Here is a 20,075-nt window from a genome sequence, read left to right on the forward strand (position 1 = left end):
AACATCATTTGTAAATTATAAAACTTGTTAATTTACAATTGATGTTAGTAAATCACAAAACATAATGTCAACAATTTATACTAATGTTGGTAAATTAATAAGTAAAGTTAACAATTAAACAATTGATGTGGCTGTTTATGATTAAACAACTGATATCAAGTTTTATATAATTATTAACATATCAACTTATATAATTTGTAACTCATATATAAATTAATAAATGATGTAAGAAAATTAATAATTAATAATTTTACATAATAAGTAAATGATATTTTAATTTTTTCAACTTTTTTGACTTTTCTTTTCTGGATTGTTGAACTGAAATTCCAGAATATGTTTAGACTCATTTAGAATTAAATTTCTGTGATAATTCTTAATTGAAATTGAAAAAAAGAAAAAGAAAAAGAAGGAGTGAAAAGATAAATTCAATTAATCTCAAATTCCCCAATCCACGGACCACAGATCACAATATCCAAAGTTTCAAAATTTGCAGCCTTGCAGGTCTTGCCGTAGATTTGGACGAATCTGGATTAATTAAACCGTCCCCCTAAACTTGAAATTAGGTTCGGTATTAGTGAGAAAAAGTGAAGTTTAATTAGTTTGATCCCCGGGAGCTAGTTGGACGGTTGGACCGTCAATCAATCAATTGGAGCTGTTATTTGGGAAATTTGTCCCATAAATAACCACTCTGTGGATTGTTAATTTGGTCATTCAGAGTCAGTTTTGCTTTCCTCTTCTCAACGTCACTCACAAAACAACTATCCATAGAAAGAAAGCCAGAAATCGTTCAATAATTGTCATGTCTTTATATTGTTCAAGCTCAGGAACAATAATCCGACGTACCATCGTGGGAAAAGGAAGAAGAAACTGCGGCTTCACTCACGTAGAAGCATCGAGCTCCTCCTTCTCCTTCCATTATAAATTTCCTCATAACTTGTCGAGGCACATTGGGTTTGTATCGAAATTCGACCAGACTTGTTCTTCTTCTTCCGTGATGGAGGAGGGCAGCAAAAACCTGGGTTTTGTGTCCGAAGCAGAGGAATATTCTAAGGAATTGGATGTTGCGGTCAGAGCGGTTCAGATGGCTTGCTCCCTCTGCTCGAAAGTGCAGGAAAATTTGATTGTTAAGTCCAAGAGTGACAGTCAGGTCCATTCCAAGGACGACAATTCTCCAGTCACTATTGCAGGTATATGTTTCTAACTCGGAGAATTGCTTTGAAGTGTCGTTTCTGATCCTTGATGGCACAGTAATTTCTGAGTTACCTCAAAAGATGTTCTGTGATAAGCTAATGGGTTCAATTCAACCCGTTTTGGTGCTTTGAGTTATTTGGATTTGTGTATTGTAGTATTATGTTAGGTTACGAGAAGTTTGGTGTAGACGGGGTTTCTGTAGCATGCAAGAGCAGGGACCTTTAGTGACTTGTGTGCATACTAAGCCAAACACGTGTTACTTGATATTCCGAAAGTTTTATAATCAGTTTTTGGATAGAAGAAAGAAGTTCCAAAATTGCATTCATACTGAGCCTGTTTATAATGGGATATAAATTGTTTATTTGTGGTCAGAAGTAAAAGAGAAAAATGAAAACCTTGTCTGCTACTTAGGGACTAATAATCAAATGAATTAAAGAGTTAATCTTCTGTCTTCTAAACTGTTTTGAAGTCAAAGTCAAAATTATTGGCTCGGAAACTGAATTATATGTGGAGGTTTCCTGGGTTTTAGAGAGTTCAAGTTCCAATAGAGGGGGGAAAATTATTGGTGAAACCAGCTGACTTCAAACTCTTTTCCTGGGGTATCTTGAGTAAGGCGATTGATAAATGTTACACCTTCCTTATTATTTTTCTGAGATATCTATAAAGCAGTTCTTATCATGATAACATGTCGCCTATTTTAGAACCTTGTGTTGTAATTGTCCTTTATGTGTGAAGAAGTCCAAGAAAAGCTAACTGCTTCATCTATATTGTCAAAAAAGGCAAAGGAGTATAGCAAAAAAATTCACAGGACAAAACAGGATGCTTAATACAAAATAACTCTTGCATGTCTGCCAAGAATTCTCGCTTTGCTGCATAAAAGCAAGGCCATAGATCTCCTGGTCACACCAAAGACCATACTTGCTTGCTATGATGAAATTTATCCTGTGTGCTTTGTTTCTCTTATTTTACAGTTTAAACATGACGGCATGATTGATCGGACTTTTTCTGTCAGCTAGTTGTATATAATTTCATACTAAAGGTATTGATCATTTTGGACTCTTTCATCATCCCTGGTACTCAGATTGGAGTGTCCAAGCAGTTGTCAGCTGGATATTGTCAGAGTGCTTAGGAAGTAAAAATATCTCAATTCTTGCCGAAGAAGATGTTGAAACTCTCTCCAAGACTAGTTCTTCTGGGCTGCTGGAAGCTGTGGTTAAGACTGTGAATGAATGTCTAGCTGAGGCGCCTCAATTTGGAGTTGAAGCCCCAAAATCAGCTCTTGGTGCTTCTGAGGTTCTTGAAATCATCAGCCGCTGCAACTCGGTTGGTGGTCCTACTGGAAGATTTTGGGCGCTCGATCCTGTTGACGGCACACTGGGGTTTGTACGTGGAGATCAATATGCCATAGCTCTTGCACTCATAGAGGATGGAGAAGTAATGCTTGGAGTTCTTGGGTGTCCTAACTACCCAATGAGAAAGGAATGGTTAACCTATTCTCATCGCTATCATCGGATTATATCCAAGCTGACTCCTCCAACATCTGAAACATGGGACAAAGGTTGTGTTCTATATGCTAGAAGGGGAAGCGGCGGGGCTTGGATGCAACCACTGGTCCAGTTTAATAAGAAGTTTGTATGGCCAAATTATGCAAAACAAGTGTCAGTTTCTTCCATTGACAATCCTTCGTTGGCAACTTTTTGTGAACCTGTTGAGAAGGCAAATTCAAGCCACTCTTTCACTGAAGGACTGGCCCATAGTGTTGGTCTCAGGTACATTTCTTTTCCTCCCAATTGGCTTTTTTTTAACTGTGGGATTTTCATAGGCTCTATGAAGACATGGGGGCACATGATTTATTTATTTCCTATGCTCTTGTGATCTCTCAGAATATTCATAGTAACTTGGTATTAAATGCATCATGGCAAGCAGAGAAGCAGATAATCTCTGTCTAGATGTCATTCATCAATCATTCAAACACTTGTATGCAGGAAGCAGCCATTGAGAGTGTACAGCATGGTGAAATATGCAGCGATAGCTCGTGGGGATGCCGAGGTTTTCATGAAGTTTCCAAGGTCTGGCTATAAGGAGAAGATATGGGATCACGCAGCTGGTGTTGTCATCATCCAAGAGGCAGGTGGCGTGGTGACAGATGCCAGAGGCCGACCGCTAGACTTCTCAAAAGGTGCATTTTTAGAAGGTCTTGATCGGGGAATAGTTGCTTGTGCTGGAGCCTCACTGCATGAAAAGATCATAGATGCTGTTGATGCTAGCTGGGGTTCCTCTTGCCTTTGAGGCTGTTATTATAAGTCTAATGTACGCATACAGAGAACGTACTAAGATTATTTTAGCTTTCCTTTTTCCTTCTTAAGCTTTTGCAGCATCAGATAAAATCAGCCTGGTTTCACTTGTTAGCGTTGTTGCTGGTGTCAGTTTGTGAATGAATCTGCAGTTTCTGTGGGTTGGCATGATATGAATAATAATGAAGTTACTGTAAATTTATAATTCCATTTCTTTCTGAGTTCTGAATGGCATAAACTTCGAACATCTTTATGAAGATGGATTAATGGACTTGTATACCATTGAAAATCTATCCAATATCTTCATTTCCTAGCAGTAACCAAGTTACCAAGACTTTTCATGACAGACAAAAACCCAGCCTGTTGCTGCAATATAGGATTAAGAGAAAGATGCTTCAAAAGATCAACTAGGATTTGAAATAATACTGATATAAAAACGACACTACAACATTACAGAAATTTTCATTCAGGGGAGAGAGAAGGCACTAATTTCATGGTCTATATAGATATATCATAGATAGACCTACTCGGTGAGCCAATTCATTTTGAGTTCGGATATTTGGATACAGTGAGTAAGACAACTGTATCGAGCAAAATAATAGATGGGTTTCACAAAGAAATCATAAAGTAAACTTTCATGAATAAATGTCCTACATTTGATCTGCACAATCTTATCAGGTTTCTGGGAAAGACAAGTATTTGAATTTGAAATGAGTAGATAGATGGTGAGGGGGATTTTTCTTCCTCAGGAGAAACAGAGATCAGAAAAAGTCAAAACCTTCATTTATGGGAGTGACTGAGCAGTGTTGTGTGACGCAGCATTGGGATAGAATGGGCGATGCCTTGCAAGTCTTAATCTTCAGTTGACGGACATGAAGGAGGGAGGCTGATGGGTGGGTAGGTGGCTGCATGAATATATGGTGGATGAGGGGATTCAATATTCATTGTCATCTATGCAATTCATAATTCAGATGTGGGCCCGTCCTGTCAATGATGCTTCCTCCTTTTAGTTTTCGACCAATTCAATGCTGTTTTTTTCCCCCAAATATGATATCTAGATTATTTATATTTAGTTTAAATAATAATTTAAATTTGTTGCGTGCCACTCTTTGATGGGTAAGATGAACTCTTAATGTCAAAAGTTGATTTTATTGCCAACAAGTGTTTAACTCAAGATCAAGTTAGGACCCCCTTTTTTTTTCTTTTTCTTTTTTTTAAATATGGTGACATACCCAATGAAGAAATTAATAAAAGCACCCGAGTTATGCATCTACTTAGGATTGATAACACTTCAATATGATTCCAATGACAAATTGTTGTATGCGTGTGTCCATATATATATATATATATATAAAGATATGGTGGAAGATAAATGACCAGCTTTTTTAGTGCAATTATCAAAGGAAATAGTCTCTTCCGGCCTAATTAAAGGATTTCTACCACTCCTAAGTATAAAATCTCAATCTTATCTCTATCATTTGATTTTTTTTAATCACATTACCATAATTAATTTCACTTTTTTCAAGGGAAGTGATACACATTAGTATAATGAGATATAACCAACTTAATTAATTTAGTTAACCCATCTTATATTTAGGAATGGAAGGAGTAGAACCACAAATTGGAATCATGTTTCTTTTTTTTATTTTTTGACCAAAGAAATTGGAATCATGTTTCAAAATGAAGAAAAATGTTTGCATGTGGATCCCATGAATCCATTGTAAAGTCAAAAATGAACAAGCGTTTGCTGAAAGATTGGCATATTCTGTGATGCAAGATGAAAGAATGAAGAAATTTCTTTACTCAACTTTTTGAAATCCACATAGTTAATTATCTTGCTTTTTTATTGTCGGAGCATGGAGAATTTGACAAAGTTTTAAATTCCCTAACAAAAACAACAGTAGTTTCAATTCACCGTATAAAGTACTATCAGCTAAATACTGCCGGCGATTTTAAATTAATTTTATCACTATTATTTGCGAGCCTAATCCTTTTGTAATTGGGCTTAAAAGCCCAATACTTAATTCATTCTCACCATAATTTTAAAGGCTAAAGAGATTAGTGGGATGCTAGCGAATCATTGCTACATTTGTTACTTCATGGAGTGAAATAATCATATTTAGTTGGATGATAATACCCCTGACAAAAATATATAAAATATGTTTTGCATGTGCTATTGGATTAAAAAAATAACAAAAATATCATTAATATTCAGTCTCAAGTTTTTATTAACTGCAGACTCCAGAATTCAATCATCATTAATAAATGCCCTCCGACCTCAACGCTGAAGTAGGGTTTGGTTATCGCTTTTTTAAAAAAAAAAAAAAATTTGGGTCAAAATTGGTTATGCGTTGTTTGATGCAACTGGGTTTGAAAACGTGTCCCGAACATTAATTCTTGACAAGAACAGTGGCAATTAAGTAATACTCCGACCCCGTACTACAGTTGTTCTTTTTTCTTTTTAATATTTTAGAGATATTATTCCCCCTTGATAAGATTTGATGACTCCAATTAATCCGATATTTATGGAATTATTATTCATGAAGTGATACTTCCACTCCCACCGTTTTTTTTTTACTATGGTTATCTATATTGTGAAATTTAATTGGTGGTAGTTTATCTTTCCCAAAATTAATTTAAAATATTTTATTAGTAAGCTAAGTAATTTGTGAATGCCTTAAAAATGTTTTTGAGCTAAAATCTACTTTGTCCTTGATCATCCTTTAAACAAATTAGGGAGAATGACAGCAAAGTATCAAAAGAGAGAGTTAATAATAATAATTAGATTATCCATAATTTTTTAAAAAAAATAAAATACAAATATTAATTTAGACAATTACAAGTATGAATTTCAATATTTATACATTGAGAATTACATTTATAATTTAAATTTCTTATTTATAATTATTTAAACAATACTTACAATCCATTTTTCTGAAAATTTGGTAAGCGACCAAACTATTATTATTAATTTAGTTTTTTGAGACTTAACTATTATTTTTTAAAAAATTTAACTCACCAACACCATTTCTTAGCGCAACATTTGAACGCCAAATGAAAGGGGATTAGCAAGATAAGCAAACGTAATTGAAAGCTTTGAATTGATTGCATCATTAATAAAAGTAGGCATAATATTTATTGTTGCCATGTTATGCTTTGCTTCTCTCTAGAGTGTGCTTTTATGAAAGTTAAGGATGACACGTGCAAGGTGGCTAATCGCCACATGTTTTGCTCCCCTCTCTCTCTACACATAATTAGGGAGAGAATAATTTTTTTCTGTTATTAAATTTTTATTATAAATTTTTTTATCCAATAAATATTGATAAGAGAAATTATATTATTAAAATATATAATTTAATAGAAACAAATTTAAAATTAAAAAAAATTTAAAAACTTGATAATTTTAAAAAAAATTGTAAATTTTAATTTTTTTTATTTCAATAAAACATGTTCGCAGTAAGTTATAGATACAATGGGTCGCTCAATTACTGATTGCGAAAACTTAGTCAATCCCTGTGGGGCCACCTGTAAACCAAAGTTGACAAGTTATTCATGTAATTACACGTACAGATACAATCGAAAAATTACGGATGCGTGAAATTTAAGCCCTTGCTCCCTCCGTCCTTATTAATGCAGATTTGAAATATTCATGTAATTCTATTCTAAACTATAAAATATTTTAAGATAAAACTACAGATATCAATAAAATTTATTAAATGTATTTTATAATTTTATTTTTAAGATAAAAGTATAAATTTTCAAAAATTTTATTTATTTAATATTTCATTTATAAAATAATATTAAAGAAAAAGAATATAATGAAAACAATAGTATTAAAAAATATCATTAATGTAATTTTTTTTGGCAAAGTATCTTATATTTTCATATATCAAATCTTTTTTAAAAAATATCTTATAATTTGAAACAAAAAAGTAAGATTTATTAGAAGTATCTCCCTAAAATAAAAGATCAAGTTAAAAAGCAAGGATTAGGAATTTTAATAACTTTCAAGGAAGATGTAAATATTTGGAAAAACAAAAAACAATGAATGATGTAAATAATAAAAGTTCATCTACTTGATACGTATATGATTCATGATCTACAAGACCATAGATTTAAGTCATGTTATTAATGTCAAAACTTTAAAGGTGGGTGATCTTTTAAATACCCCTAGGAGAACTCTTCATGCTTAAAGTCAAGCCCTGATCTTAATAAATTTTTGAGATCAAGTCATCTAGATTTCTTTTTGGATAAAAAATAACTTAAGCAGATATAGGTTGAAAAGCAGCACTATTACATAGTGTAGTGGTTGTCGATATCTGATAGGGTCCCATGACATGAAAAAGGAGGAACGCAAAATCAAGAGAACATCAGGGGCATCAAATTAAATAAGTATTACTTTCTAATTACCAAAACATATTCATTTGGATTTCAGTTGGTATAATAAATTATAAAAATAATTGATTAAGTGATAGATTTTAATCATAATTGATTATATTATAACGCAATCTATTTGGATACTCATGTTAATAATTTTTTTAAAGATTCAAATTTTATTAAGAAAAAAAAAGAAGAGAAAAAATTTTGTTTTAGTTTTATTAAATTTTGTGCTTTTTTTGTGATTTTTTTCTTGGACTTTTTATGTAATTTGCTCATATAACTTTGTAACAAAAAAATGCAAAAGCGGAGAAGCTGAGATTTGGAGTGTTGGGAAAAAATTAATTTTTTGAGAAAAATTGATTTTGAAAAAAAGTGAATGTTTGGATAAATTATGGCTTAATCGATTTTTTTGCCCCTAAAATCGATTAAATCCTGAATCCAAACAGACAGATAAATAATATCCTACATTGGGAGAACCGAAAAATGATATTTGAAGTTATCACAAGCAAAGTTAAGATTGAACTTTTAATAACATTTACATTGGGATAAATTTTTTTAAAAGGAATTTAAATATCATCCCCCCTATATATAATCTCCATTCTGGCTGGTGATGTCGCACATCATCAGGATATTTGACTTCCATCTTACAAGTGTCCCTCCATTACTTTCAGAGGTAGTAGTGTCATTATTTGTCACTTTGCCGATTCTCGTGCTGCATCATCCATCTGTAATCCCAAAACACTCATCTCTCTCTCTCTCTCTCTCTCACTCATATTCTGAGATGTCAACCTTATAACGGAATAATTTAAACTGAAGAAATTATCGTCAGTGGCACCAAAACCATGCATAAGTTCACCTCAAAACATGACCATACGAACTAAAGCTAATGCTATAAACCATAATCTTAACAGAAATCTGCCATGTGCAAGGAAAAACTCAAAGCACAACCAGAATGGGAGGAGCTGTAGCAAAACTAAAACCTTTACACCATTATTACAACTTACGTATATCAGAAACTAAACCATGAACTATATATCATCCACATAAACCAACAAGGAAAAATAAATGACATGCCTTACGTCGCACATGATCCAGCTTCACATGTCAATCCGTTTTTGGTAATGGTACTTTAATGTTGGGAAAATCACACTGAAGGACTTCTAGAAACTGACAATAGCACCAAAGAATTTTAGAATTCTGATATTCCATTATACACTTATGGCACCTAAATGAAATAATCTTTGATTGCAAAAGGACCATATTACCCCCTAATATTAGGAGGATAAACCGACCTTGGTGCTGTGGAAATCTAGAGTTTCACACGTCTTTCAGTGCGATTTTCCCATTAATATTCCAATGGAGAGAGAGAGATAGGTAAAAGCAAGTATCATAATTGCATCCCACCAACTTCAAAGATCATAAATCTCTAGCAACTGTCATCCACACCCTCCCAATAAATGTTTTGCAGACTCTTTTCTTAATCACCCCACTAGCCATCACATTCATTTATTATATATATAATATCACCACGCACTCCACTCCACTTTCTCATATAACACAAACTATATCACAACGTTGGTACTCCAAAAATGAAAATCACCATCGCCACCTTCGTCTTTCTGGTCCTCTTGTTTGTATCTTCCTTCGGTCTGGCGGCCCGACCCGCTTCTGATCGCTTCAAGGGGAGCAGCAACAAAGGAGGAGGAGGGGATAGCTATGGCGGAGTGGGCGGGTTCTTTGGGCCCGGGTCCGGGTTTATTCCTGGATTTGGGAAAGGGTTCGGGGATGGGACCGTGGGAGGAGGATATGGGGCGGGTTATGGAGGTCCGAATGGAGGCTACTCCAAAGGTGGCGTCATAAGACCGAGCGTAGTGTGCAAAGAGAAAGGCCCTTGTTACCAGAAGAAGGTCACGTGCCCGGCCAAGTGCTTCTCCTCCTTCAGTCACTCCGGTAAGGGATACGGCTCCGGCGGCGGCGGCGGCGGCTGCACCATCGATTGCAAGAAGAAATGCACCGCTTCTTGTTGAAGGATAGGCCTCGCTAGCTAGGCCGGCTCGCTTATATGTGGCAATATCGTAGTAAGTTACATGCCTTACATGCCTTATCAGTACTCGATTAGGCTACTTTATCTATCCTTCTCCTTCTCTCTCCCTCTCTTTATATAATATATATATATATATATATATATATATTTATAGGTTGGCTTGTTTTGGGGTTTTGCTTTTGATTATCTATGTAGGAAGATGAGAGCTTATGTGTGGTGACAGAGAGGGTTTGTGGACTCATTTGTGCCTATGATAAATTATATTAAAGGAGTAACTTTATGTTATTTATTAATCTGCTATTGCATCTCTCTCTCTCTCTAACGGCAAGACAAAACAGTAAATTGATTATACATAAATATACAGACGGAGTCTTAAACGATATATATATATATATATATAAGATGTTGAATTGTTATAAAATCTCCTCATCGTTCTGGTCATGTTCCAGTAGATATATCAGTGTCTGTTTGGATACTGAGTTAGAATCAATTATATGAACAAAATGATTGTTTTGCTAAAAAATTTCAAACACCCCCATTTCTTTATAATCAATTATTGAAAATCAAACTTTGTTTTTCTTATAAGCTGCTTGAGGTACCTTATCAATTTTAATTTTACTGTTACTTTCATTTATTATTTGTCAGAAACGTCAGCTGCCCTAATATATCCCAGCCCTTGCCGGTACTTGCTTCTCTGGCTGGCTTATTTACAGTTAATCTGTGAACCCATTAGTCTATGAGTCAAACTTGGGAGCAGCTTTTATATTTCTGTAGCTAAATTCTCACTTCGAAAAAAAACTCCCGTAACATTGCAATTAAAATAAATTGGAATAACACGTTTGTTAATCAACTCCTATATCATATCCCTTAAATTAAGCATCATAAATTTAAGAATTATATATTTTTTATTAAATTTATTTAAATTTAAATATATTAATTTATTTTGACTAAGGTATAAATTTAATTATTTAACTAATGTTTTATTTTAATTTTTTAATTTTATAAGGTGTTTTTTTATCCTTTAATCTTAACTGTATTATTTTTATCCTAATAAGTTTTTATATTAAAATTTTAAATATTAATAAAATATTTTTAAATATTGATATGTTAAGTTTAATTTTTTTAAATAATAATAATTGATAAAAAAATAATCATTTAAAATTAATAATTTTAGAGTTAAAGAATTAAAAAAATATTTTATAAAATTAAAAGATCACTTTTATAATAATTTTTACATTTAAAATTAATTTAATTAATTAAATCATTCAAATATGTTCAATTATGTTAAAATTAATTAAAAAATATCTAAACCTGATCTTCTTATAATTTATTATACTAACTCTTTTGTGGTATAACGAAGATTGGAGATCCGTATGGGGCAGAGAGGTTAGGTTCTATGGTTGGATGGGAAGGCCAAAATTTTTAGTATTTTGGTAGATGGCATGAGAGCCCTTGGCTTTAACGTGCGGATTAGCTTGCTTATGATGCACCAAACGATATTACAATATTTGTTGATTCTTTCTTAGGATATAAAAACGTTATTTGCTTTGACATGAAGTGATTGTCTAGTACAGTTTTTCCATAATCTAACTTTTTCCCTTCTTCTGCACACTGAATTAGAATATATATAAATATATATATGCAGTTGGTTTTTTTTATAAAATATTAATTATTTAGTTTTTATAATTTTGATTCAATTATTATTTAGATCCTAAATTTTGATTCATTGGAACTCATTTCTTAAAGTTTTGGCTCAATAATTGTAATTTAATTCATAAATTTTAATTTAGTAAAATTCAATCCTTATAATTTTAATCATTTAAAATATTAGTGTTTATATTTTAAAAATAAAATTAGAAAGATTAAATCTTAATAATCTTTATCAAATTAAAAATTTTAGTAATTTTAAATTAGTCCCTAAATGTTAACATAATTTTAATTTTTAAAATTTTATTTTCAAGATATAAGATTTAATATTCAAAATGGTTAAAACTATGAAAATTGAATTGTACTAAGTCAAAGTTCAAGAATTGAATTTCAATTGAATTAAAACTATAAGGATTAAGTTATGATAAGTCAAAGTTTAAAAATTAAATTATAATTGAGTTAAAATTATAGAGATCAAATAATTAATTTTATTTTGTTTTTTTAAGAATGAACAGAACATGCTCTTTATTTTTAATATATTATGTACATGATATTATTATGTAAATTGTGTTTTGATCTCGATGCTCAAATTCATATCACGTTATCTTGAAGCAAACCCAAATCATGATGGATTAACCATAAAGTTGGAAGGTCTAAATTTTAGTGAGGCTGTTGGCTGAAAAAAGAAAGTTAGAATTAGGTCAAATTAACCAAACTTCGCCCCCTTTTTTTTAGAAAAGAGAGTGCCTTGCACATTTGTTCCCTTTACTTTCTGTGTTTCCAAAAATTCTGTTGAGCAGATCCGATTAGCAATTAGTGTCTTGGGTGAAGTCATTGAACATTTGTGGTAGGTCCCATGGAAGGTACAGGAGAGATGTGATTTTTTAATGGAAAAAAGAGAGAAAGATTTTGAGGAAAAGAGGAAGGCAAGGGATTTTTAATATGAAAAATATTATAAATGAAGATCTCCAAATATTGTAAATAATTAATAAGGACTATGAAATTATGAAATTAAATTTTAGAACCATATTTCTTTTTTTGTGCTTTCAAAAATAATGTTAGTTACTAATATGTCGCGATTTACAATTGGCATCTTAAATTAATCAGTGCTGAAATCAGCTTAATTAAATTAAAAATTTAATTGAAGGGAATCGTGAATTCACTTTATTTGAATTTCTTCAAAAAGTTATTCCCAAACTAACAAACGCGGTAAAATTGTTTTCAAAATTTTTAAAAAATTATAATCATGAAATACAAATTCATGATACTAATAAGTTATTTGTAATATTTGGAAATCTTTATTGTAATTTTCCCTTTTAACAATCCTTTGCTTGCTTTGATTGAATAAGGAAGGAAGAAGTTTTAACAATCTCTACAAATCCCCCGTTTTTCTATGGGAGGGTCAAGAAAGGAAAAATTCATTAAAAATTCAAAATTCCCCGCCCTTTCCATTTTTTAAACTGAACAAAAGTATTATTTTATTTAACCAAACAAGGAGAGAGCAAAAGTCCTCCTCTTCCCTTTAAATTCCTCCAAACCAAACATAACACAATAATGTTTAGACCTTGGTTTGGAAATGTTATAAAGAGGTGAGAACCAACAAAGAATAGAAAAGAAAAGGGCACAAAAGTAAATACAGCTTTAGTCAACAACAAACGAATTTATAGCAAGTTTCCACCAAGCGTTTAGGTATGAATCTGCATGATGATGATTATAATTATAAGCTAACAAACCACATATTAAAGCATGAAAGAGGCCAAAGAAGGAAACATGTTACAAACAAAATTCACGCTCAACACTACTTTGTACCCGCAATTCCTAAGGCTACTAATTTACAACATGGATATAGCTAGATTAATGCATATATGCAAAAGACAAGCATTCCCAATACAGAGAGAATCATCACAGTGCAGCCCTCATTGCTCCTCTTGCAGCCTCCCGTTTCATCTCAGCAGCCTTTCCACTGCCACGGAAGTACATATAAACTTGCTGTGTACACAACCAACAAGAAGCTGTTAGGGTCAAGATTCTATTCTATCACCATGAAACTACAGGGTAAATGTTTTAGTTTTCAAGTGTCAGATGTAACCTGAATGACCCAAATGCTGATCAATGATTCAATGCAGAATAATCCAAATCCAACGAAGTAGAAAATCTGGAAACAAAATGAACAAAAGAAAAATGAATGAATGATCGTTCAAAAGTGGAAAGAATACGTTCCTTGGTTCCCGCATTATCTGCAAGAGACTATGTTACAAGGCTCTTTTTTGCTACGATGAATTGATTATCTACTCTAAAAGTCTAAAACTTGTTTTAAATAATGCTTAACACAGGACTAAGAAATAAGAAATGCTTCTGCACAAGTATCTACTTACTCCAATCAAAACATTGTCACCGATCACATCTATTGCAGGCAGAATACCTCTGCACCAATGAGTTTAAAGAACAACATCAGATTAAAACAGAGAAAAAACAAACAAAAGCGGTTTACCTGATTTATCTTATATCAAGTCATGTTAAATCAAATTTGTAGGCAGTTTTCTTTTGATGTGTTGTGTATGTGTGTAGGTAACAGATAAAATTTCACAATTAATCTTTGCTTCTGCAATGTTCAAGAATTTAGAAAATATATTTTAAAGGGTCGACATACGTCAGGGATTTTCCTTTGAAGACAACAGGAGGAGCAACTGCAGCAAATATGCAAAATCCAATGTGAATCTGCAACCAGAAAAAGGAACGAGGATAATTAGCTTTTCTGTTTTCCCTTTCTTATTTTTTAAGTTTCTGTGGGTGTTGAGCATAATCATTTTACCAGGTAGAACAGAAAAAACCATGCAAACTTCATAGCACCTTCAGTCCTGGAAAAATAATAAAGAGCAAAAAACATAAACTGAGTGAAGCATGAAATCAAAACCAATGAAGTGTCCCGAATGTGGTATTTTGAATTCCATGGAATTTATGATGCAAGAAATTTGAGCACCCGCAAATTCAAATTCTCAGCATTTTGAACATCCACTCATGTAATTATACATTATACACATGGATATGCACGCGTGCACGCACAGACACACTGTGCACACGCGCAAGCAGACACACATGCATCCACTTCAACACAGTTTCTCACAAACATTTCCCAGAGTGCAACAAAAAGTAAAGATGCATGAAATTAGCTGTTCCATCAAAATTCAAAAACAACTGAACGCATGAAACACATGAAATAAGTACCTGCAAGCACGATACAATGGGCGATACCATAGGAAGTAAGCTCCAGGAACCCCTGCTATGAAGTAGATGATAGAAAGAAACCAGATTTTTACACCTACAACAAGCAAGGAGAGGTTCAACATCACGGAATTTGAAAACGTGAGATTTATTGTTCCAGCTGCGGAATAACCTGAAACTAGCTCCTTGTTCCACATATAAAATAAACTAACCTTCACCCTTAATCCAAGCTGCAGTGACAGCTATGATATTCCACAAAAGGCACAGCACCAATCCTGTATCACATCATTACTTGTCATTAAATATGGGCTATTATTCATGCCAGGCTAGAATTTCAAATCAAACAGGAAAAGAAAACAAGGCATCGGTCTCTAACTATTTATTTCAATGCATTTTAGTTCTCTTTGAGCTTTTACTTTTCAAACAATACTTAAAGTTGTGTTTTAGAAGGAAAGTATAATTTAATTACTAAAATCAGCCCAGGAAATAAAGATTTAAATTAATCACTGAGCATAAAGAAACTTCTCCTCCTAACTTCTCGCACAAAACTTTAAGATTTACAGAGTAGAAGCTGGTGAGGTGTGTGGGTTTTGCAATCCTTTAGCTGGGGAAAAAATAACTAGAGATAGCTTTACCCAATAACCCTCAGACTTTGTTGGCATGTATAGATGCAATATTAAACAAAAAAAGTTCCAAGAAAAGCTTTTTGAAAACAGGAGCTTTCCCAAAGTATATTGTTCCTTGAAGTTCCTATGGAAGCAGTTTTATACATTACACAATCATGATATTCAAGTGGTAAAACATAGTTGGACAAGTAAACAATGTCATGTTTGTAACAAAGAATAAAAATAATAGAATGAAAATACCGTACCTAACAATGTAGTAAATGCAACATACTGCAGTCTTTGGAGATGAATTGGTATTTCTTTAGCAATATCATGATGGATAATTGGGAAAAATGGTGGCCAGTTCTTCTCCTCAAGAACAATGCCAGCTGCAAAACAAAAATTGACTCATTACTGACTGCAAAAATTGGCCCCACAGATAGTACTTTTTGTCCAAGCACAAAAAGTACTACTGCAAAGTTTTCTAAAAGATGACTTAGCATATAGACCATCTTTAAAGACACCTGCATAGCAAGCAGAAATATGTTTCTCTGCATGGGCAGCGCTGCATAGAAGTTTTTTTTTTTTTTTGGGGGGGGGGGGATGCACCCCTTGGACTTAGGAAAAATTACATCAATGGTTCATATGTCAAAACATTTTGCACCCCTAGGCCCAAGTATCTTGCACCCTTAGTCCAACTTTAAAGATGTTTGGATTCCAAAAAAATTTAGGCTCTCTTGAAGTTAGGAATGATATTATTGATTGCCACAGCAACAGTTAAAAAAGCCTTTTTTGCTAGATATTTGTGAAAAATCAACTGCGGAATGTATGGGAGATCCATTGATGAATAACTATCTAGTGACTTTTATTGAAAAAGATATTTTCCTTAACATTGACAATGAGATGATTGCTTAATGACCCATAACATGGAGCCATGCACGGTATAATATATTTTTTAAAAATTATTAAATCATTTTTAAATTATTAATTTTAAAAATGTTGTAACCCATGACCCAGGGTCTTGGCACCGCCTCTATTTCTCTGGGCTGTTTCATACAAAATGACACCAATAACCGTATGAAATATAAGGACCAATAAAACAGTTGTAGAGTGTACATTAGGAAAACAATGAACCCTATTTGTTTGGTGGATTACAACAGACGAGGAACATAGGAAACTTTTCTTTCAGCTTATATTCAATAATGCACAATCAACCCTTTTTGTCTCCTTTAAGATCCAAAACTGAATAATCTCTCTCTACCATAAATTTCTACAAACCAGAAGTCCTTCACTGAAGATAAATGTGTGACCCCATGATATATATCCAATCTCTGCTTAGACTATTTAATTAACAACAGGAAACTAAGGACTCTTGAGAATTTCCAAGTAAATAATGTGGGCTGGTGAAAGCAACATAAGTCACGTGGTCAGCAACAGTAGTTTTCTTCCACCGTTTAATTACATGCCAACATAAACAGTAAAATCAACATAAACAAAAAAGAATCCCAACCGAAACACAATGCACATTTAAGATTTAAAATAAACAGAGTGAAACTGCTCCAACAAGCCCAGAATGAAGCAATCTACATCTTGAAGCTCAATAGTCTGAAATATTTAAACAAGGAAAGTAAATTACCTCGAGCAGCAGCTTCCTCTTTACGTCTTACTTCCTGTATTTTAATAGATAAATAAACAGTTATGAAAATAAATGAGAAAAAGAAAGATATAATTTGAATTTCCAGTCTCATTAATTAATAAGAAAGTCAGCAGACAAGACTTTTTTTTTTTTTTCTCTTTTTGGGGAAAGAATACCAATTAGATGCATATCCAGTTTAAAAGAATGGAATGAAGCATTTTCATGGATATGCGAGGCTTATATTATGGACTAGCCTGCTTTCATATCATGAAAATTTCACACTTCCTAATTAAGCCATACTTTGGGGGGAAAGAAGTAGTAGTAGTAGTAGTAATATCCACCAAGACCAGTACTGATCAGAGATAGAAGAAATTTTGATAGATAGAAGAAAAAAGAAAGATCATATTTTGAAAGATAAAAATGCCCTCTCCTAAGAAAATGTTGTAAGAGAGGGAGGGGAGAAGAAAAGAAACAAGGAAACAAAATAACATATACGACAAAATAGTGCCCCAGTCTCATTGAATATAAAGTAAGGGAACTCCCATCAAAACGTCAAAAGCTTCCACCGGGGTAAAAAAAGCAAAGCAAATGGCACACCTGCTCCCTCCTTTTCAATTCAGCCTCCTTCGCTTGGAGTTCCTTCTCCTTCTTTTTTAAATCCTGGTGGTGAAAAAGATGATAATGAGAAAAGCCCACAGCAGTTTCTCAGCAACACAAATTAGAGAGTAACGGATGGAAAGAGAGGGATGAGGTTTTCAACAATATCAATTTTATTCATACCGTTGATGCATTATCAAGAGGTATATCAATTGTTGTGCCAAAGCCATAATCAGCAGGTTCTGGATTAAGAGGTGCAAGCCTAGAATTCGCGGCAGGGGCAACGCTTCCAGGATTCTAACAACGTAACAAAAATAAGTTGCATGAGATACAGGCAAGCAGCTGGAAGCCTTTCACAGGGCTTTTTTATCCATTATAAAGGATTGGTTGAGAAATAGAACATTTCAAAACAGCTAGGGTACATATAGAGTCAGAAAACATTTAATGACTGCCCCGATACTTTGCAAAGGATGAAAACAAGATAAGTCATAAATGGGAATAGTTAAAAGGGAGGAAAAAAGGGTGAGGGGGACCTCAAAAAATTTGAACAGTTAAGATTGTTCATTTGTTCCTCTTTTGCACCATCACCAATGGTTTTGATTTTTAAAGCTTAAATAAACAACACTGTGCATGGGTAAAATCATTTATTGGCAGCCTTCAATTTATAAACTCACAGTTGTGTAAAATGCACCCCCACCATAGTTTGACTGGTTCGATGCTTTTCCCCTAACTGCTGGGTCCTGCAGGTTTATATCACAGAGGAATTTGCATGGGCATCAATTCATTTTAGATCAACAATATCCTTTGCAAATGGAAAATTATACTAAATATTATTGTCTACTAAAAAAATAATATCTAGCACTGCATCTGAAGTAGTAAAACCTCCACTCTCCATAAGCTATACCTATCTACCTTTGGTGCTTTGGATTAATGGAACCTTGTGAAATTTATGAGCAATCAAATTTAAGTAGATGTTATATTGTTAGATAACGTGGTGAGCACAAACGCTGGACAACAATAGCCCAACAGTGATTGAAAAATTGAAAACTCATCATATCGGAACTGGCTACGCCAACAGCCCAGAAGTGGTAAATAAGTCGTAAACCAGCAAATCAAACACCTCAAAGCATTTTTCTGCTCATATGATATTGTTAAGTGTTCAAAATATAGATTATTTGTCCATCAGCTATACCAAATCTAAGACTTCCACAAAAATACAGAGTTAAGCTTCAACTGAGTGATCATGTATACTTTTCATGAACTTTACAACTACTCCAAAGGTACACTCCGTCACTGGGCAATGCCTCGCACTCTCTTTTCATATCATTGTCAGACGAGCATGATCATAAATCAATAATCGACGATAAATCTTAAATTATAGCTAGCTTTTATCATGCGAATAAAATTTGAAACTGGCGTGATTGATTATCTCCATGATGCATCACCGAAACATCTTAAACATTGACGACGACAGCAAGTCAAACCACAGTCAGGTAAAACCGCAAGTTATGAACTTAATTCCAAAGTCACCATCTCGAGGGCACAAACTTTAGCCGAAAACACTAAATCCAAAGCGAATACCAGATGAAACAAAACAAGACATAACTTGATCGATATCAACATACACTGCCCAAATATACGTCATCAAACAAGTCAACCTTTACTCAATTAAAAGAACACCAAAAGCCAAAATCTCCAAGTATGTCTATCCACTGTTCCAAACTCCAAAAAAAAAAAATCACACAAAGAAAGCCACACAATTCAAAAACAAGTCCACCAGAAAAGCAGAAATAGACGAGGATGAGGGAGAAGAACTTACAGAGAAGGGATTAACCTCTTCTTCGTCGAAGGGGTTTCTGTCATAGCGACCAGCCATCAGAAAAGGTTAACCGTCACAGGCACCAGTCCCAAGAATCGGAAGTTAAAAAGGCAAAGATCAGGAAGTTTGCAGAGGAAATAAAATCAGAAGGCTCAAAAGGCAAGGCTTTAGGAATGTTGAGATTTGGAATTTTGGATTTCTTCTTCGGCAAGAGAAAGGTCAAAAGAAGAAGGCGTAAGAAGGAAATCAATTTCTAGCAACAAGATGAAATGTCTTTGGTCAGCAACAGCAAAATACACATTTCACGAAAATACAACAACGGAAACAGCAGGGGAGCGAGAGCCCTCTAATTTCAACTTCGGCCTTGCTCGCTCGCATTATTAATTATGTAAATATATATATATATATATATAAAATAAATTTGAAAAGGTTTTGAATTTTATTAATATAATAATAATTAATGGATGGATTAGTTGTTGATTCACAGTAAGAAGACAATGATGTAATCCTGGGATAATCCATGAAAATATTTTCGTTTTTATTTAATTAAAAATATTTCCATTTTTTTCCGTAAGAATTCAATTAATCATTTCGTTTTTGAAAGTTGTACTCTTCTTTTTTTACCTTTCATTTCACGGTG

The 20,075-nt window shown here is 33.4% G+C and overlaps 3 protein-coding genes across 3 annotated transcripts; 2 read left to right on the top strand and 1 right to left on the bottom strand.

Annotated features, from left to right (window-relative positions):
• Positions 1–580: 580 nt before the first annotated feature.
• Positions 581–3,695, top strand: LOC129304597 (PAP-specific phosphatase HAL2-like). The gene is made up of 3 exons (XM_054944308.1): positions 581–1,187; positions 2,273–2,960; positions 3,177–3,695. Exons 1-3 carry the CDS (start codon positions 800–802, stop codon positions 3,478–3,480), a joined length of 1,380 nt encoding a protein of 459 aa, XP_054800283.1. The 5' UTR covers positions 581–799; the 3' UTR covers positions 3,481–3,695.
• A 5,613-nt stretch (positions 3,696–9,308) lies between these two features.
• On the top strand, positions 9,309–10,202 carry LOC129305813 (putative glycine-rich cell wall structural protein 1). The gene has a single exon (XM_054945926.1). It carries the CDS (start codon positions 9,455–9,457, stop codon positions 9,890–9,892), a length of 438 nt encoding a protein of 145 aa, XP_054801901.1. The 5' UTR covers positions 9,309–9,454; the 3' UTR covers positions 9,893–10,202.
• A 2,994-nt stretch (positions 10,203–13,196) lies between these two features.
• On the bottom strand, positions 13,197–19,797 carry LOC129305812 (secretory carrier-associated membrane protein). The gene is made up of 13 exons (XM_054945924.1): positions 19,436–19,797; positions 18,291–18,356; positions 17,800–17,913; positions 17,617–17,679; positions 17,020–17,053; positions 15,650–15,772; positions 14,991–15,053; positions 14,782–14,875; positions 14,369–14,414; positions 14,207–14,274; positions 13,932–13,980; positions 13,646–13,711; positions 13,197–13,545 (listed from the first exon to the last, which is right to left on the bottom strand). The coding sequence occupies exons 1-13, from the start codon at positions 19,490–19,492 to the stop codon at positions 13,459–13,461; spliced, it is 930 nt and encodes a 309-aa protein (XP_054801899.1). The 5' UTR covers positions 19,493–19,797; the 3' UTR covers positions 13,197–13,458.
• Positions 19,798–20,075: the final 278 nt, after the last annotated feature.

This window comes from Prosopis cineraria, unplaced genomic scaffold, assembly GCF_029017545.1.
Source record: "Prosopis cineraria cultivar Desert tree isolate PC_DT_omini unplaced genomic scaffold, ASM2901754v1 PC3, whole genome shotgun sequence".
NCBI lineage: Eukaryota > Viridiplantae > Streptophyta > Magnoliopsida > Fabales > Fabaceae > Prosopis > Prosopis cineraria.

What these genes read in the sequence shown, in the direction of transcription:
- LOC129304597 (XM_054944308.1), top strand. Translation starts at nt 800, where the DNA reads ATGTCTTTATATTGTTCAAGCTCAGGAACAATAATCCGACGTACCATC. An exon ending in TTCTCCAGTCACTATTGCAG is followed by an intron (nt 1,188 to 2,272) that starts GTATATGTTTCT and finishes CCTGGTACTCAG; the next exon opens with ATTGGAGTGTCCAAGCAGTT. An exon ending in GCCCATAGTGTTGGTCTCAG is followed by an intron (nt 2,961 to 3,176) that starts GTACATTTCTTT and finishes ACTTGTATGCAG; the next exon opens with GAAGCAGCCATTGAGAGTGT.
- LOC129305812 (XM_054945924.1), bottom strand. Translation starts at nt 19,492, where the DNA reads ATGGCTGGTCGCTATGACAGAAACCCCTTCGACGAAGAAGAGGTTAAT. An exon ending in AAGAGGTTAATCCCTTCTCT is followed by an intron (nt 18,357 to 19,435) that starts GTAAGTTCTTCT and finishes ATAAACCTGCAG; the next exon opens with GACCCAGCAGTTAGGGGAAA. An exon ending in TGCATTTACTACATTGTTAG is followed by an intron (nt 15,054 to 15,649) that starts GTACGGTATTTT and finishes GATGTGATACAG; the next exon opens with GATTGGTGCTGTGCCTTTTG.
- LOC129305813 (XM_054945926.1), top strand. Translation starts at nt 9,455, where the DNA reads ATGAAAATCACCATCGCCACCTTCGTCTTTCTGGTCCTCTTGTTTGTA.